The sequence below is a fragment of the Verticillium nonalfalfae genome (assembly GCF_003724135.2).
Source record: "Verticillium nonalfalfae strain VnAa140/NRRL 66861 chromosome Unknown scaffold_133, whole genome shotgun sequence".
NCBI lineage: Eukaryota > Fungi > Ascomycota > Sordariomycetes > Glomerellales > Plectosphaerellaceae > Verticillium > Verticillium nonalfalfae.
This window is the reverse complement of record NW_021167358.1, coordinates 38,988-56,009: the sequence shown is the minus strand read 5'-3', so window position 1 is coordinate 56,009 and position 17,022 is coordinate 38,988. Positions and strand designations below refer to the sequence as shown.

The 17,022-nt window shown below is 53.7% G+C and overlaps 5 protein-coding genes across 5 annotated transcripts; 1 reads left to right on the top strand and 4 right to left on the bottom strand.

Moving 5' to 3' along the window:
* Positions 1 to 142: 142 nt before the first annotated feature.
* D7B24_001628 (uncharacterized protein) lies at positions 143 to 874 on the bottom strand (the record flags this gene model as incomplete). The annotated part of the gene is made up of 1 exon (XM_028635852.1): positions 143 to 874. The coding sequence occupies one exon, from the start codon at positions 872 to 874 to the stop codon at positions 143 to 145; it is 732 nt and encodes a 243-aa protein (XP_028491775.1).
* A 43-nt stretch (positions 875 to 917) lies between these two features.
* Positions 918 to 4,180, bottom strand: D7B24_001627 (uncharacterized protein; the record flags this gene model as incomplete). The annotated part of the gene is made up of 5 exons (XM_028635851.1): positions 918 to 1,153; positions 2,505 to 3,149; positions 3,201 to 3,619; positions 3,675 to 3,771; positions 4,093 to 4,180. 5 exons carry the CDS (start codon positions 4,178 to 4,180, stop codon positions 918 to 920), a joined length of 1,485 nt encoding a protein of 494 aa, XP_028491774.1.
* Positions 4,181 to 8,406: 4,226 nt separating this feature from the next.
* Positions 8,407 to 9,831, top strand: D7B24_001626 (uncharacterized protein; the record flags this gene model as incomplete). Its single annotated transcript, XM_028635850.1, has 5 exons — positions 8,407 to 8,559; positions 8,622 to 9,000; positions 9,058 to 9,175; positions 9,243 to 9,307; positions 9,377 to 9,831. The coding sequence occupies 5 exons, from the start codon at positions 8,407 to 8,409 to the stop codon at positions 9,829 to 9,831; spliced, it is 1,170 nt and encodes a 389-aa protein (XP_028491773.1).
* A 3,322-nt stretch (positions 9,832 to 13,153) lies between these two features.
* D7B24_001625 (uncharacterized protein) lies at positions 13,154 to 14,209 on the bottom strand (the record flags this gene model as incomplete). The annotated part of the gene is made up of 4 exons (XM_028635849.1): positions 13,154 to 13,163; positions 13,224 to 13,581; positions 13,639 to 13,718; positions 13,779 to 14,209. The coding sequence occupies 4 exons, from the start codon at positions 14,207 to 14,209 to the stop codon at positions 13,154 to 13,156; spliced, it is 879 nt and encodes a 292-aa protein (XP_028491772.1).
* An 814-nt stretch (positions 14,210 to 15,023) lies between these two features.
* Positions 15,024 to 16,664, bottom strand: D7B24_001624 (uncharacterized protein; the record flags this gene model as incomplete). The annotated part of the gene is made up of 2 exons (XM_028635848.1): positions 15,024 to 16,235; positions 16,290 to 16,664. 2 exons carry the CDS (start codon positions 16,662 to 16,664, stop codon positions 15,024 to 15,026), a joined length of 1,587 nt encoding a protein of 528 aa, XP_028491771.1.
* Between the last annotated feature and the right edge of the window lie 358 nt (positions 16,665 to 17,022).

Sequence of the window (17,022 nt, the reverse complement as noted above, 5' to 3'; positions counted from 1 at the left end):
CAATGGCTTGGCTGTCTGCTTCATTCTATCCTGAACACATGCTCGATACAACTCGTCCGACTCTCAGTTTGAGGTGCACCGCCTACGATGGCCAGCAACGCGACTGGAACGCATTTCCCAATGGTCCTTCGAGCCACCCCTATCACCACGCCGTGTGACCTCCATCCATGATGAGGTTGCTGCCCGTCATGAAGCTGCTCGCGTTGCTGAGCAGGAACAGGGCAGCCCCCTTAAACTCGCGCGTCTCCGCCAGGCGGCCCATCATGTTCTCCGACTCCCACTTCTCCCTGAGGCCCGGGACCTCCTCAAAGTTCTTCAGCACCATGGGCGTCAAGATGTGGCCGGGGCTGATGCAGTTGACGCGTATGCCGCCGCTGCCGTCCTCCCTCGTCGGGCTCCACTCCATGGCGAGGTTGCGCGCGAGCTGCAGCACGGCGGCCTTGGACGAGTTGTACGCCGGCGAGATGAGCCCCTTGTTGGCGACGGACCCGGACATGCTGGCGATGAAGACCATGCTGCCGTGGCACTTGTGCTTGAACATCTGCCGCGCCGCCGCCGTCGCCGTCATGAAGACGCCTGCGTAGTTGACCGCCATGATGCGGTTGAGGTCCTCGATCGTGTACTCGGCCGCCGGCGTGATCTGCTGGATCCCCGCCGCCGCCACGACGCCGTCGAGCCGCGCGTGCGTCGAGGCGATGGATGCGATCTGCCGGTCGAGGCCCTCCGTGTCGGCGACGTCTTGCTGTCGATACGTCAGCGAGCCGGCGCTCGGGCTCGGCGTGCTGCTGCGTTTCTGGGCTTCAATAAACTCGGCGCTGGGCTCCGGACATACGTCTAGGCAGTAGACTGTGACGTTTGACAGCAGTGTCAGCATTGTGTGGGCGGTCATCCGTTGGGGGGGACGGGCTGTAACGGGCTCACGGACCTATGCCTCCGGCTTCCCTGACGGCCTCTGCCAGCTCCAGACCGAGCCCGCTTGATCCGCCCGTGACGATGAAGACCCTTTCTTTGAGGTCAAAGTCGGCAAACGTCTTTTGGCCGACGTTGAAGTCTTTGGGCGGCTGGTCGTGGGTCGGGTTGTGTCTGGGCTCGGGGTTCATGGGTTTTGCGAGTTCTTGGGCGGCGTGCTGCTGGAACGCTCTTTTGCCGCCGGCTTGGCAGAATGGTGCATGACACGCTTTCGATCGTCGCAGGAAGGCGCCTGTTCGTTGGGAGGATACGATCCTGGGAGCGACTCTGGATGCAAGAGACATGCTGGACGGTCGGCGGTCGGCAATCGACGTGCGAGAACTTTACGGATGGTGTTGTAGCGGATTAGATCGGATAGTGCAGCTCTTCTTGAAAGAGACTCTAAGATCATGCGTATCTAGCTATCCCCGTGCATCGCGACGTCTGGGACGGCGGCCGAGGATTAAGTACCGCATAGCAACCCAGCTGTGACCTTACTTTACAATTGGTCTTTGCGACCAGCGTCGTCACCCGCCGTCTCAGGAAGGGATTCCAGGACGTACGTCCCGACGCAATCGTTGGGTTCAGCTTGAGGCTGTCAGGGAAAGGAGCTGCACGGCTGGAGAGAATGCTCCGACATTACAGGAGGATCGTGTTGGCACAACCACCCTGGCGCTGAGTTCAGATACCCGGAGAGGAGTGGCTGATCCGGAAATGCAATCTGATAGATGACCTGGAACAAGGTTCTGGAGTCTAAATCTGTACGGATCCGCATCTTGTCAAAGAAATTGCAATATAACATACATATGGTACGTTCCGCCTATCCTCGTGGGCAGCAGTCGCCAGTCTCGAAGTCCCACACCCATACGAGATAGGTCGGGATGCAAGGAATCATGAGACCTCTACGGCACATTCTTCCTCAACGGCTGCCCTCCAAGCCCAGATCACCAATCAAGAACGGCGTTGGGGTCACAATGCCGACCTCGACGGCCAGCAAAGTGACCATCAGAGGAGCACCCGGAACCACTGAGCGCAATAAAGGTCCGGCATGGGTGCCATACCGCCTGGAGCCGCCAGTCTTGGTCTTGCATGACTTCATCGCCACACACATTCATTGCGCCGCACGTGCGATCAAGAAATCAGGATTCAGGCTCCACTTTGACATCACGCGACAGACGTTTGGATACGAAACCAGCTTAAGATAAAGACGCGAAGTGTCTCTACAAAGACGTTTTCACAGGTCAGCAAGGGAAGGTTTCCCCTGTCCCCGGAGCAATGTCCGGCACCGCCACTCCCAAACATGATTTGTCTGCCACAAAGAACCCACGTCACTCGGTGGCCTACTGACTTCGGATGTTGCGTCCGTAGGCCAGGTGAAGAGAACGCCGTAATTCAAGGGACTCCGAGATCACCCGTTTCGGACTGACTTCCCCGATCGGCCTCACACAACCTGCTTCAGCGGAATTCTTCCTCCCCCACAGCTGGAGAGACGTCCGGTCTCGATCTGCTGTTCTTGTCTCCACCAGCTCCAGGGCCTGCCAAATTTGCCGACGAACTTGCAATGACTAGTCCTGTGCGAATAATTCCAGGCGCGTTCGTCTCAAACGCCACCTCGGAGTCTTGCAGGATGGGGGGAACAAGGAGTGAAGGCTCCGCATGAAAGAACGTCGCAGACGACGTCTGAGAACCAACGGACCAAGAGTCGACGGCAGAAGGTAGCGTCTCACCTGGACGAGATATGCTATCAATGATCATGGAGAAGGATTCGCAATCTGGGCTTGATGCTGTCGCTCGCAGATAGGGATCCTCGGTACTTGAATCGGGGGCTTCGCTGACAGTAATGCTCCTGGTTCTTCGGACAGTGATTGTGGTGGTCAAGTTATCATGTGAAACAGAAGTCTTCAAAAAGCCAGAGCTGGTTGACGAAAAGTCGTAAATCGCATCAGACAAGGCATTCCAAGAATCTTCGGAAGAAACGGCTATGCTGGGCAGAGCAATGGTAGGAATAGCAACGTCCGATGGCGAGGCAGTCAAGGAGCCAAATTCAGCAGGCTGCCAGTCTGTTGGATCATCTAGAGGATGTTCACACGAACCATGAGCCCACTCGTCGATGGTGTCCGGTCCCCAAGCAACCAGGTCAGTGCCGCAGTCAGCATAGGGCGCAAGGTAAATAGCCTTCGTATCGACGTCAAACACGGCTGCTGTTCCTTAGTCTGCATTCTAGCCATAGCTCGGAGGGGAGAATTTGATACCTGTGACGGCAGCAAGAAACGTCTCTCCGAGAATGAAGTCTGTACCTGCATCTCCTCGAGAAATCCCCAGAAGGCATGCGCCTTGGGATTCAGCATCTGTGACAGGGTCCAAGATTAGATCCTCAATGGCGACGTCAATATCAAAAGCTGAAAAGTCACCCGCACCACCGAAGCCAAACCGGATATACTCGGCTCCATCAAAGCTGCACGGCAAGCTGTAGAGAACCTCTCCATCACGTCCTGCTTTCGGCAGGGAATACGGGTCAAAAATACCAAGGATGACATCGAAGGCCTCGGCAGGAAACCGCGTCAGTCTGTTTCTGGTATTGAAACACGCCGGACGATCGTCGTTGGCAAGAGCCACCATGGAATCTGAGTCCGAAACAAGAATCTGAAGCTTGGCCAGAGAAACACAGTATCTGTGACCATGATCGAATCAGTGCGGCTCCAAGACTAGAGCTAGTGAAGGCGTACGATGTGGAATGTTGGTGCGTTGGGTCTTCAAGAAGACGGACATGGTTCATGGGCCCGTAGTACTTTCCGACATCTATGCCACCGAGGGTGAGAGAACCTGCGTGACCAATGAGATATTTACGTTCCCTGCATCTCCAACCGAAATTTCGTGAACTTGCCTTCGATTACCAGTCCCGGGTCTCGCGAGCTTTCGTGGGTCAGTGAAAGGCTAAACGACCGGCTGTCAATTTGACCAGTCTGAACGAGCCTGTCCAAGAGACCGAGTCTAAAAACACCAGGAATCTCCTGCCCGAGTCCAAAGACACCGACGGGGGACTGTTCATAGTACATGTTCTGGTTCAGGCAAAGAAGAACGTCATATGAGTATCCTATTCTTAAGTGAGATGATTCTCATGGGAATATGAGGCTGTGAACGCACCGGCAAACACAATCATCTCATTGATCGCTGTGCCGAAAATCTTAGCAGGAGTTTCGAACAAGCTGAAGCTGAGAGAAGTGTTGAGCATTGATTCGGATGCAGCCGGGTTGTACAATCCAGAGATTTCAGTTGTGCAATTGTCGCTGACGTTGTCTTCGTGGCCAAACATACGATGCACGGAGCAAAGAGGGCTAGCCCATATGATATCAGACGTGACGTCGACGAAGAGCCATGATTCCTGCGCGGGTAGCCCAATGGGGACTGCACATAGATTAGTTGATGATCCCTCTCTCTGGGAATGTTACAGGTATATGTACGCCTGACCATGTGGTCGGGATCCCCAGGCTGTAGGTTGAAGGTATTGACCGGAGGGGGAAGTGAAAGCTTCCCTTCATGTTCAACTTCTCCGCCACTCTTGGTTGCATGCCGGGTTTGCAACAGTAGCTTGATAAACCCGTTCTGCTGAGTGAATCCCGGTAGCTCTTCGAGAAGACTTGGCAGTCCATGCGAGTTGCAGACGGCGAACAAAAGGACCAAGATGGACTCCATGACGGCTAGAGTTAGGGAAAGAGCCCAAATTAGACGGTGATATCACGTTCTTGCCGCGGTACGACACTCCCTTTTAACAACAGACGGTCGGAAAAGGACATCATCGAGAGACACATTCGTTTTGTATATGCAGAACCCATATCGCACGCCGCGACTTAGTGACTTGTGCTCTGGATGTGTGGTAGATGACGAACAGCCCTTGTTTGCCCCTCGGGAAGGTAACAGCCCGCTCGTGGTAGCAAATGTGGTACGAACGGAAAAATCGCCGTGTTGATGTCGGCCAGAAGAGCCACAACAGCGAACCTACCGACCTTCGTATTGCCTCCGAAACACAGCTTGTACGAATCACACTATCTGTCACCAATGGTATGCTCGTATCGCAGACCAAAGATCAAAGTCAATGACTTGCTTCCGATTGCAACATGTCACCGACAGTATACAGGTGCTGTCAAAGAAAAGAAAGAGTGGCAGTATGATGCGAGGACGGGCTCAGTCTCGTCTGTGTTTGACAGTCTTGGGCTCTACACAGACATGCGCATGTAGAACATCCCACGAACTCCGTTATCCTTAGGCAACCATCGCAGGGGAAGTTGAGGCCCGAAATTGTGGCCTCGAGATGAGATGGATGTCCTTCCCAGCTTGTCAGACTACAGGACAAGGGCCTGCATAAGGTTTGCGTGATCCGGGAAGCTGGGTCGCACCACTGCAACACCAAAAACGATGCAGCCTCCCCTGAAGCCAAGCAGCTGTCAAAATCTTTCAAAGAGCCAATAAGGCTTGTGCTGATAATTTTCTGCTGCACGTCCCCAAATGTCACGTAAGCGACCAGGAAGCAGCACGCTACAGCGAGACACGAGGCATAAAGATGCCCTGAAATCCTGTTCGCCTCGAGGTCGTCGCTGAAGTTACGCCACAGATGGGCGAGGTGTTGACTCGCTCGCTTGAAGAATACATCCTTGCTCGCTTCTGCATGATGTGTAGGGGACACTCTGGAACCTTTTCAAGGATCCCTGAAGCTGAATCGAGCTATCGAGCAATAGCTCATGCACATATGACGGGGTTTTCCGTCTCATGCTTCCCAAGCAGAATACATGGCGATTGCCGTTGCTTCACGCAGTGTTGAAAGTTGAAGACAAAAACTACCATGACTGTTTACAGAGAGGAGAAGAAGTTGAGACGACGCTGGTCGTGTGGTTTCGCGCGTGCGGCATAGTTGCGAGTAGTGGGATGTAGGGAGTTGTGATCGCTTAACGCGCAGCCCCCCAAATCGCTCCCGATTATTCTTACTTAGGTACGCTGCGCCCCCTCCTGGGGGACAAGCGTTCAAATCATGTTCCGTAAAGCGCCTTGACCTGCCTCAAAAAAAGCTAGCTTGGAAGCTTGTTGAGTTCCGCGGAACTTCCGGGTTGGAGCTAGGCCAAGTGGGACGTTAGGGCTGCCTGCCGGGTCACTGCACCCAAACAGGCCGGGAGAGGCGGCACTTGAAGAAGCTGCTGTTGAAGCTCTGCCGCAGCATACCGTGAGAAACAAGACAAGGCATAGTGAAGTGTTGTGGGCTTGCGTCAGGCATACCTATGTGGTGCGAAGCACCCGCCACTATTGGGTGCCTGATCAACATTAGGTACTTAATGTGTTCTGGCGTTGTTCACTCTCCCCATTGCTCACACGATCAGACGCACAGATGGTAGCGCCGAGTTACCATCCTTCCATCTAAACTAACCCAAGGCTTGGTTCGGATCGAAAATTGATCGTCATGTAACCTTGCAAGCTTTGGAAACCCTCAAACAGGTACAATGACCTATTACCAGGCGTTATCCGGCGAATCATGGTTGGCGGCTTTGAATAGAATAGAGAACAGACGAGGGCGACCATAACGCCCGTAGAGACGAGGAGCCCGCGAGTCAACACCAAGCCTAAGTAAGCCACTGCTCTGGCAAACTCCGCGCGGATCCCGCCTTCACCAAAGGAACCTTGAGATTCGTGGTGTCTTGGACCTCAAAGCATGGGCCATGGATGCGGCACAACACACGGAAGCTACAGCAGAACCCGAAATGCCAGTCTTCGATCCATCCAGGAAGCCAAGCCGCCCTGCCTGGCAACGAAGGAAGGCCGCGTTTCTTCAAGGACCCTTGGAAGCTGCGTCGCGCCACAAACGCCTCAGAGCACTCGACAAAGCATCCGGGACTTTTGCCCCCGGTGCCGGGTCGACCGTAGCGCACACTAGCAGCAATCCCTTGTTCGAGAATGTGCTCAAGCAGAAGTTCATAGGCTGATCCCCTTCCAGCTCCCCCCGCCCAGCGATTCAGGCTTTTTACCAGTACGACAGCAGGGGCCAAGAGTCATACCCCTGCCATTTGCCTGGCGTGACGAGCATGGCATCAGGGGTCGGCAGCACCGCCGGTTCCGCTGACATCTACACGGTACAGTAATCTTGTCACTTCTTCAGCGAACCTGGATCTCGTGCATGAGACCAAACACGCACGCTATTTCTGCCCGTCTTCCCCCCGCATGGCTGATCACCCCGCTCGGTGTAGTCTTCTTACCCGTCCCCTTTTCTTCATCCAGCGGGGCAATCTTCTCGGCCGTTGCCACCATACCACGGGACGAGATTAGGCTCGAACCCAGTCTGTGCCCAAAGGCACATCTCGGCAAGGCTGTGATCGAAAGATGGCTTGTGGTGGTTGCGATCATTTCCTTCCTCATCAGCTTGACGTCTCAGCTGTGGCACCGGATGTGTTCGAGGCGCGGGAGACTGTCCATCACTTCTGTTTCTGGCCGGCTTCAATTCTGCCCCAAATTGACTTGGAGGTGACTAGCTGTGCAAACTCTCGGCTGGCAAGTAAATGCCCTTGCGTCAGGCATGTCGCCCTTACTTTGAGGACCTCCGGCCGCACGCGATGGGCCGCATGTGTGGCAACCCCTGTCCACACGCCTCGCTTGCAGCTGGTCGGGGTTTTGACCTGCAGCTTTCCATCGTAATTTTGGCCGGAACTTTGAACAGCGAGCCCTGGCTGCCGCTTGAACGGTAGAAACCGTCCTTGGCCATTGCGGCGACCCCTTTACGAGCTGCCCGCCTGTGACAGTACCCCGTAAACTCTACTGCGAGTTGAGTGTGACTATTTGATGGCATTGCAACCCAACCCTTTCCTCATTCGACGAGAGCGACAGAAGCTGAGGGTGCCTAACTGTCTTTGCGTCTCGTAAAATGCTCGCAGTATTTCTTCCCCGAGCCTGGGAGGCAAGCCTTGTATCACTTCAGGGGCCCTAACTCGGGGTTGTGACAGGGGACATCCCACTGGCTGGTCATAAATCCTTTGACCTTTGTCACAGCCTGCATCGGATGGACTATCCCCATCCCTACCTGCGTGCAGGGGTGCCTCACGATCAGGTTGCATTTCCTGCCTCCGCAACCCTTGGCCCACGCCCCAGATCCAGCAGGCCATTACCTGACCTGTGGAAAGACGAGTATCCTTTCCCGCTACCCCAGCGCAGGCTTTAATCAACACGATCCCATCCCCATCGATCTGCGTATCACTGGCGTTTGTCTCTCCTTTTCCTTCTGCCTTGTGGACATAACAGTGTCGATCTCTACGGTTCCCCTGGCTTGACTGGCCCGAGCCACCCAAATGCCCAGCATCTGATCGTCGGAAGCCTCGACACAAAGCGACAGCATTCCAAAGTGGTCGTCAACCCTAGATTGCCTGTCCGGAAACTTGCCTGCGAGTAGAACCTCTGGGGCATCCCAGAGACCACGGATCACCCATCATGGGCAAACCTGATGACTATGGCCCGGTCATGAACGCCTCGTTGTGGACCTGCGTTGCGTTGGCTACCATCTTCCTCGGTCTACGACTATTCGCCAAATTCTGGAAACACCGTGGACTGTGGTGGGACGACTACTTCCTCATCGGCGCCTGGGTGAGTTCTGCCTTGAAAAGTGGTTACCTCTCGAACACCACCGCTAATGGCTGTCTCTTCAGTCCATGCTCATTATTAGCGTTGGCATCAACACCAAGAATGTCTCTCTAGGCTTCGGCAAGAAGCTCACAGCCTTTCCTCCGGATTTCGACTTCAGCATATTCGAAACGGTCGGTCTCCTGGGAAATTTGGGCGGCAACGCCTCCATGTTTGGCATCGCGTGGAGCAAGACATCGTTTGCCTTGACACTGCTCCGTGTCGTCGAGGGCCGCATGAAATGGGCCATCTGGTTCATCATGATCACCATCAACCTGTCCATCGCCGGCATGGTCGTCATAACATGGGCTCGGTGCAGCCCTGTGCAGAAGAACTACAAGATAAACCTGCCTGGTCACTGCTGGGATGCGAAGATCAACGCCGATTACATGATCTTCGCCTCTGGTAAGTCGAAATTATATTCAGTAGTCTTGTGTGTGCGGCAAGCTGACGATGCCTCAGCCTACTCTGGAATCATGGACATTGTGCTGGCTCTCCTCCCTTGGCAAGTCCTGTGGGGGCTCCAACTGAACCTCAAGGAAAAGCTCGGAGTGGGCATCGCCATGAGTCTTGGCATCTTGTGAGTCGCCTGATCCACGCCCCCCTGCCCGTCGAATATCTTGTCGGGAACTGACGATCTACCTCAGCGCCGGTGTTATCGCCTTCATAAAGTGCTCTGTACTTCCTTCTGTCGGAGGGCCAAACTTCAACTGTGAGTATAAGCTATCCCCGCGTTTTTGTTCCCAAGATGAAGTCTTCAGGAGCTGATTAGATACAACAGACGACGGTTCACTTGTCATCATCTGGGTTGAGGTCGAGAACGTCGTCGCCATCATCGCAGCCTCGATCCCCGTTCTCCGCGTCTTCTTCAAGGACCTCAAATCTTCGGCCCGAGGCTACTACGCGTACGGTACCGACGACAACACAAAGAGGTCTCGCATCGGCAACAACACTGTTGTCGTGACGGCGAACCGCACTGTAAACCGCCGCGGCTCGGTTAGCAAACACATGGGCGAGTCTGGTCTCGATGACGACAGCGACAAGAGTATCCTCGACGGCCGTCACGGTACGAGTCCCAGCTCTGGCGTCCTGGGCGGCATTACGCGCACAAAGGAGATCACCGTCGACTACGATGCAGCGCGGGACGGAGACAGTGCGCGGAGCGAAGGCTACGAGATGGAGCAGATGGGTGGCCGTAGACATGATCACCCGCACAGCCCTGGCATGGCCGTGTAAAAGCAGCAAGCAATCGTGATTGGATGTATTATTTAGGACTTAGCGAGCTCTGGCATCGTCAAATCCCGAAGTCATTCACACAGAAACCGGCATCCGTGTCTGAATATTGTTCTAGATTCGGCTATTCAAAGATCTCCGTCTGCGCTCTGATAATAGCGATAATATTATATCATTCGCATGACAATCTCCTTCAATCTGGATTGCAGCCAACTTTGCTCGCGAAATGACCAATTCGTCAGCACTTTCTTAGACAAGAAGAATCAGCAGCGTCCCAAAACACAACAACCGCACCGGCACTCCAGCGCCACCCAATGACTCCCGGGCGCTGCTTGGCCCGTCTCCCCAAGCACCCTACCAAGCCTACCCTGGCGTTCCAGGCTATCAACAGGGGCTTGATCCCCTGTCGACGGAGGCCAGGCACCCTTGTTCCCCAAGTCCTATTGCATCGGGGGCAATCTCTGTTTTCGAACGGTCACAAGCCAGCGACACGAAAACCGGTTCATGGATCGCTCTTCCCGCTGCCTCCTTCATTTTCTCCCCCTCCATCGGGGCTGGGCAGAAATCCTTCCCTCAGGGGCAACACGCAGTGGTGCGACAATGCCAGTCATTTGTCGCACGTGGTACTCGCTGTTCGAATCTGCTTGCCTGGCCGATGAAGAAATGAAAGAATCGATACCTTGCTTCCTGTGCACGTGTCACCATGGGTTCACTCTTGGCAACAGCAAGTGATGGGCATCGGGTCGTCTATATGAGCTTGAACGTAACCTTCCCAAATCCTTGGTCGTGAGCCTGGGTCCACACAACATCTGCCACGGCTTCCCTACGCTCGGACGTGCCTACGGATGAAGCCGCCGCCTATGACAAACCCCGTCTGCAGGGGACGGGCGGAACGGTGTAAATGATTTGCCCGAATAGTTATTTCAGCAATCGAGCCCACAGCTCGCGGTGGCTATTTTTCTCAAGTGTATGCTTGGGTCTCAGGCAGAGATGGAGTTGCGTGCGCTAACACACTGATTGGTCGGAGCTCCTTCAATGAGACTTGGAGACGTATTTGCAGTACGCAGGCACAGCATTGAGCCAGACGAGGTCAAGATTCATATATTGCAACAAGTTTCTCGCGGCAATCTGAGCGAGTACTGCTGCTGAGTAGTGGCACTTTTATTCTCACGAGACGTGGTGTGTGCTTCCCAGCTGCTAGATGGTGTACGCATCAAGCCGGTCGAGGAACTCTTGCTCGTTCGGGAGACTCAGCTCACGGATTACGTCTCGAAGATGTCGTGGCAGCCCTGCGTCAGTTTCAAGAAGTCTCTTAGCGTCCTCAGAATCCCAATGTATGGGCAAGATAGCACACAAAACGGCCTTCAAGCTATTCTTCCCCAACTGAAATGTGACTTCCATAAAATCCTCAGATGTTTGGGGACGAGGGAATGCTTGAAAGTGTCCATCGAACGCAGGCGAAGCCATTGAAACCCTGAGGATGTTTCCAACCCATCTCTCTCGGGCCATCTTGTATTTTGCAATCGCTAAGTGATTCGTGTCGCCTGCCGCATCGACGATTCTGATGATCCGTTGGAAAAAATGAGACATGAACAAACCGATCACAAGAGTGCCCCATATCGGGAGGGCCTTCTTGCAAGTTGCCCACATCAAGTTGTAGTCTGTCAGCGGAAAGAGACGGGTTTCTAAGAGGGGAGCGGAAATTGTTTGGGCAAGTATGTTCTGCAGTAGTGAATAGCCAGATAGACTTGATGTCAATGTATCTCGTTCGTCGGGGAATCTTAGTGGATTCGTAACAGAGTATATAAGGAGTGCTGAAAGCTCCGATTCGCCGTCTGATTTTGCTGCATGATGCAATTTCCAGGGTATATAAGGATGATCGAAATCGATAAAGTGTATCATCGGCAATACCAGAGGAACAAAACATTCGGTGGTTAGTTTTGTCTTGGGGGAAGTGCTGTTCATCGCAAATGCTATGTATACAACTCTATCTTGAGAAAATGCGCATGTTAGTAGTTCGTCCACATCTTCGGACATAAATTGACCCTGTGCGCCCCATTGGGACCAGGTCTCTTCCAATTCTTGGAAATAGAGAAATGGTGGTGAAAGGTCGCCTGGCTTATGAACATCGTGCCTCAATTTGAGTGCCGTTAGGGCGTGTCGTCCGAAAGTCCTGGCGACGCGTGTCTTCGGGTCAAGATTTCGCAAGATTCCCAGGAAGAGGTAGGAGAAAGCATCAACCGAGTCAAAGTCGGCAAGGGAATCAACCATTTCCCCCTCTGTCTCATCAGTTGACAAAAAGTCTAGAAATGATTTATGAACATAAGACAGCTCTGATGCCAGTAATCTTTCCCGGATGGGCGAGTCTGGCCCTTCGCTGTTGGGCCTCCTGTAGGATACTTCGACAAGCCCGCGGCACCACATAGCCAGACGTGTCCTCGCCATTTTGTCGTAGCCTTCCATGGAGCCTTGGCTGATCTTCGGCTGAATCATCCTGGTATCGGAAAACTTGGAGTTGTTGTTGTAGTCGGCAAGAAGGGCGTGCTCCCACAACAGGAGAGGTTCGTTGTATTGTCGCAGAAGATTCATAATTCTGAATGTCTGGAAGGCCCTACGTCTTTCATCTGGTCGCAACAATTCGTTCAGGATGAAGGAATAAAGGTCTCCAAGCTCTTGTGGCAAGAGATCGAGTTGCGTCTCCAGGTCTTCAGGTGCGGCGTGATTGTCCAGTTGGTACCGCATTTCTCGAATCACAAGAGTGACCCAAATGAATATACCCTTTGCTTTGTGCGAGATGTTGTGTATGAGTCTGTCAAAGCCTTGCCACAGTGAGATTCGAGACAGCCTCTCAGTAGCGTATGCCTCGATATCAAACTGTGTCAGGGTGTGAATCTTGATGCGATGCGAGTCGAGGAAAGCATCCATGTAGATGTTATACTCGCGGCTGGAGACACAAAGCTTTACATCTCTAGAGCTTTGTGCCCATTTAGTAATCAGATCAACAAGATCTCGATGATCCTCTCGGGGACTCTCCTCGTACTCGTCTAGGCCGTCGATAAAAAAGCAGCAGCAATACTTCATATGCTGAATATCGGTATCAACAAGTAGAGCAAAGACGGAACGTATTTCTTTATCACCAATGTCAAAACTCTGGTTGATATGCCAAGGGGAGCTTCGCGCTGTCTGCCATCGCTCTGGTAGAACGTGAGGAATAAGGTCCGGCATGGCTTTCAAGGAACTATGCAGCAAGGAACGATATAGTCCGGGAATAGACTTCTGTTCCTTGGTTCCTGGCCTCCAGAAGAAGAAAGACGCGGTCAAAAGCTTAGATGGTCCTGTTTAGAGTATTAGCTATCCATTTTCAACGCCCATGGCAATGGTCCGCAACGTATAACTGACCAGCCCAAGTCTCAAGCCTCTGTTGGGTGTGCGGATGATCAACCAAGAGTTTCATCAATGTTGACTTTCCGGATCCTAATTTTCCAGAGATGTGAAAGATACCTGTTCCATTGCAGAGCCAGTTGTTCAGTCTCTGCTTTGAGGACATAAGCAATGGCTGCAGTTGGCGCTGGTCGTCATCTTCCAGAATCCAGCGGAGTGTATCCTGGTGGGCGTCATGAATCGATCCGTATCTGGCATTTATTCCATCGAATGCGATGCTCTTCAGGATCGTCGATGTAGCAGCATCATTGAGCAGCCCGCTTTGCACGGAGACTGCTTCTCGAAGGTGCGTGATGGCTTGTGCCCCCAGAACTGGAACTTCATTAGGTCTTGTGGCCAACATAACAGCTTCCTTGAGACTCTCGATACTCGTAAACAAGGAACTGAACTTGGCGGAGTCAGCTTCACGTTGCAAGATCATGGTCTCAAGAGCATTTTTCATGTTCTTCCTGCAGGGCGGTCAGTCACGAAATGTCCCTGCTCGATCTCGTATCAGGCTAGAAACTCACCCATTGAGGAAGTCAGAATGGGTAAGATGCAATTGCAATTGGTCACGACAAGTGCGCAACTTATTCTCCAAATCCTCGACGTCTGCCTGCTTGTGCTTCGCCTTGACCGCCGCCCAAAGACACTGTCGCTTCGACCTGGCGTCCTTGGGCCGCAGAGACTTGAAGAGCGCGGCGAGCCGCTCCGCCAGCGTCATGCAAGTCTTGGCAAGCTCGGCAATCTCCTTCTCGTCCGGTGTGACGCCAAAGCCTGACGTCTGCCGTAGATTTCGGACGAGCTTGATCATCTTTTCGGCCACGTCTTCTGGCATCTGCCAGTCATTGTCACGGTTGGCATCACCGTATATCCGGATTGCTCCGCGGATGATTTTGATGCTGAAGTCGACAAAACTAATGACGGCGGAGGCAACACCTATAGCTGACACGGGGTCCATAGCTATTCACAGGGAGTGGCAACGAAGCCAACCGAGAGACCAAAGAAGTCGTTACTGATTTTCAACAGTCGAATGAAGTTACGATACCTCACAGCAAAACCTCAGAAACGATAGAAGGTAGAGACAAGTCGGCATGTCCCAGGTCGAAGATTGTAAAAGAGGACTTTCGGCGCTCAGGATCCCGCAGCCTGATCTTATATGTCTGTGTCGGGCAATCCTCATCCCTTCGCCACACGATCCCAGAGCCTGATATGACTGCATGCTGTCCGCAGCCTATGAGCGTTGCAGTATTCGGTGGAATGCATGTCTTCCAGCCTATGCGAAGGTGCCAACATATCCAAAAACCTAGCAGCTCGGCATAATTCGTGTAACAGCTCCAGAAAGAGCATTTGGTCATGAGACCAACAAATCCAAGAATACCCCGCTTCGGCGGCGCCACGATCCAGCCTTGATAGCAATGTACCTCTAACAGCCTATGGGGGTAAAATGTCCGGACAGACCCTGCTAGGTGAGACTGATCGTTATGACGCAAAGGAGGAGGGGACTAGAAATACAGAGGAAAGCACGTGTGGGTTGGTTCGTACGTCGCCCCTTTGTCGGAGACAGAGCTAGCTTCTCACCTTTCATGGCCCATCAGACGGAGCTTGTCCTACCTTTCGGGGGGTGGGTTTAGATGTTAGAAGTTCCAAAAGTCCATTTTGTCACGAAATTAACATGTGATCAACGCCAACCACCAATATCGATCCGAGACCCAGCCTTATCGACTCAACAACTCAGCTCAATGTAAGCTCTCCCACTTGTCCGCGAACCTTTTTCATGATGACCGTGCTGATCGCACCTTAACTCGGAATGACTTCTCACTTGCTCGTCTCCTCTTGGCGGCGCCCTCTACCCTCCACCCAGAGGCCGCCGTGTCATATTCGCCTTCTTTGGCGAACAACTGCATTGCTACTGCCTCGGCCGTCTGTCGCGCTGCCTCCCGGATTGCCCTTTCTCCTAGGGTAAAAGGAGAGTAAAAGAGGTGCCTGTCAGAATGCTTGCAAGGCTTGGACGCTGCTCCGTCCCAGATGCACGGTGTCCACACTTCGTCGAACCGAAGCAACGCTTCATCTTCCCGTTTTCCTCTTCCAAGTCCATCTCCTAGCCCGCTTGCCCGCAATTGCGACTCGATGATAACCTCCTTGACAAAACTCGTCGTGTTTGTGAGAAGTCCGGCGCGGCGGGGATAAGGTACGAGGAGAGTTTCGTCGCTGGCTCTACCTTTGCCGGAGGACTTTCCAGTTGGACTCCAGAGTCCGAAATACGGCTTGCCTTCAGCGTCTGTAGGCCGCTTGGGGGCGTCCGTGTCATCGTGCGCTGGCTCGGGATCGGCAAGGCGGGTCCAGGCGTCCATGCGGCCGCTGACTTCGGAGTTCCAGTGATCAACAAGGAATGCGGCATTGACCATATGCTCCGCCTTGCTGTGTGGAACGGGAGGTGTGGGGCGTTGGGTGTGCCAGCCCGGAGTCAATGATAAATCGAAGAGTTCGGGAATGACGATGCGGAAAGACTCGACGGTATCAGCCGAAGGGTTGCCATTCAAGCTCTCTAGAAGAGATGCATTGGTGTAGGCCCAAAAGTCTGAGTAGGCAGGGGAGTCCACCAACAAGGACGCCTTGTAGAGAAGCTCGATCTGACTGAAGAGATGCTCGACCATGTTTTGTACCAAGCCCTGGGACACTTCGCGAGGCAAGGCCGCCAAGGTCCAGATGTCCCACGTGCCGAAGCTAAAGACCCATATAGTCTCTTTAGGCGGGTTGGTCTGCTTTGGGCCCTTGAGAAATTGGCTGACTTGGTGCGCGATATCGGCAGTGCTGGCCAGTGGGTATTGTTTTTCGACATGACGATAGTCAACCCCCAAGTTGGCCTGGTCCGCAACTGGAACCAGCAGCTTCTGCAAGGTGGGCTTGTAGAGGCTGTTGGAGGTTAATGCTTGGGTGGGCAGGTCAAGACTAGGCACGAAGGATTCGTGTGATGAACAACGCAGCTAATGGACGTCGTTAGCAAAGGTTTCCCGAGGCTTTGGAGCATTGTTTTGTACCTCGGCGCAAAGGGCCTCTGTCCAGCTAGGGCCGCTTTTGCCCTTGGACTTGGAGGGTGATGCAACATCGGGCGTGCCAAAGACGACCATGCGAACGGGCCCTCCAGAGCTGACATTGTAGATAGGGGAGCCCGGAGCGGTTGAAGAATATGGCCATTTCCAGTGGTTGGAAAAGTCGGCGCCAAGGAACGACTGCTTGGTTTGCGAGGGCACGAGGCAGACGAGGGTGAGGAGCAGAGCCGTGGCGATCAGAAGTTGGGACGCCAGACGGGGGACACGCAGGCACCGCGACTTGACAACGGCGTAGAGATTCGCGAGGCGCGCACGGGTATCAGGCGAAGACGCTGAGCCATCGAGGCTCTTGTGGGAGGCCATGGGAGACAGCCGATAGTCGCGTCAGTCGTGTGTCACGGTCGCAATGGTCGGCGAACGAGGCCGTAGTGACGAGCAACAGGGCTTGGATAACCGCAGGCCAACGCCAACTGAGGCGGGGTGAGAACGAGATGGGGATTGGCGATGTATCCAAAGGGGAATCAAGAGTGGCAGCATTGTGCAGGTGTCCCTGACGCCGGTTTGGGGGGAGTCAGAATGATGTCCATGTGAGCCGGAACTTAAGTGCCAGCACGGAGCGGACAGTCAAAGGAGAAGGGCCGAGGACGGGCATGATCGGCACTGCTCGTGTGTCTCGATACCTAGTCCAGCCCGGTGCAACGATGCGGCCACGACCATCTCG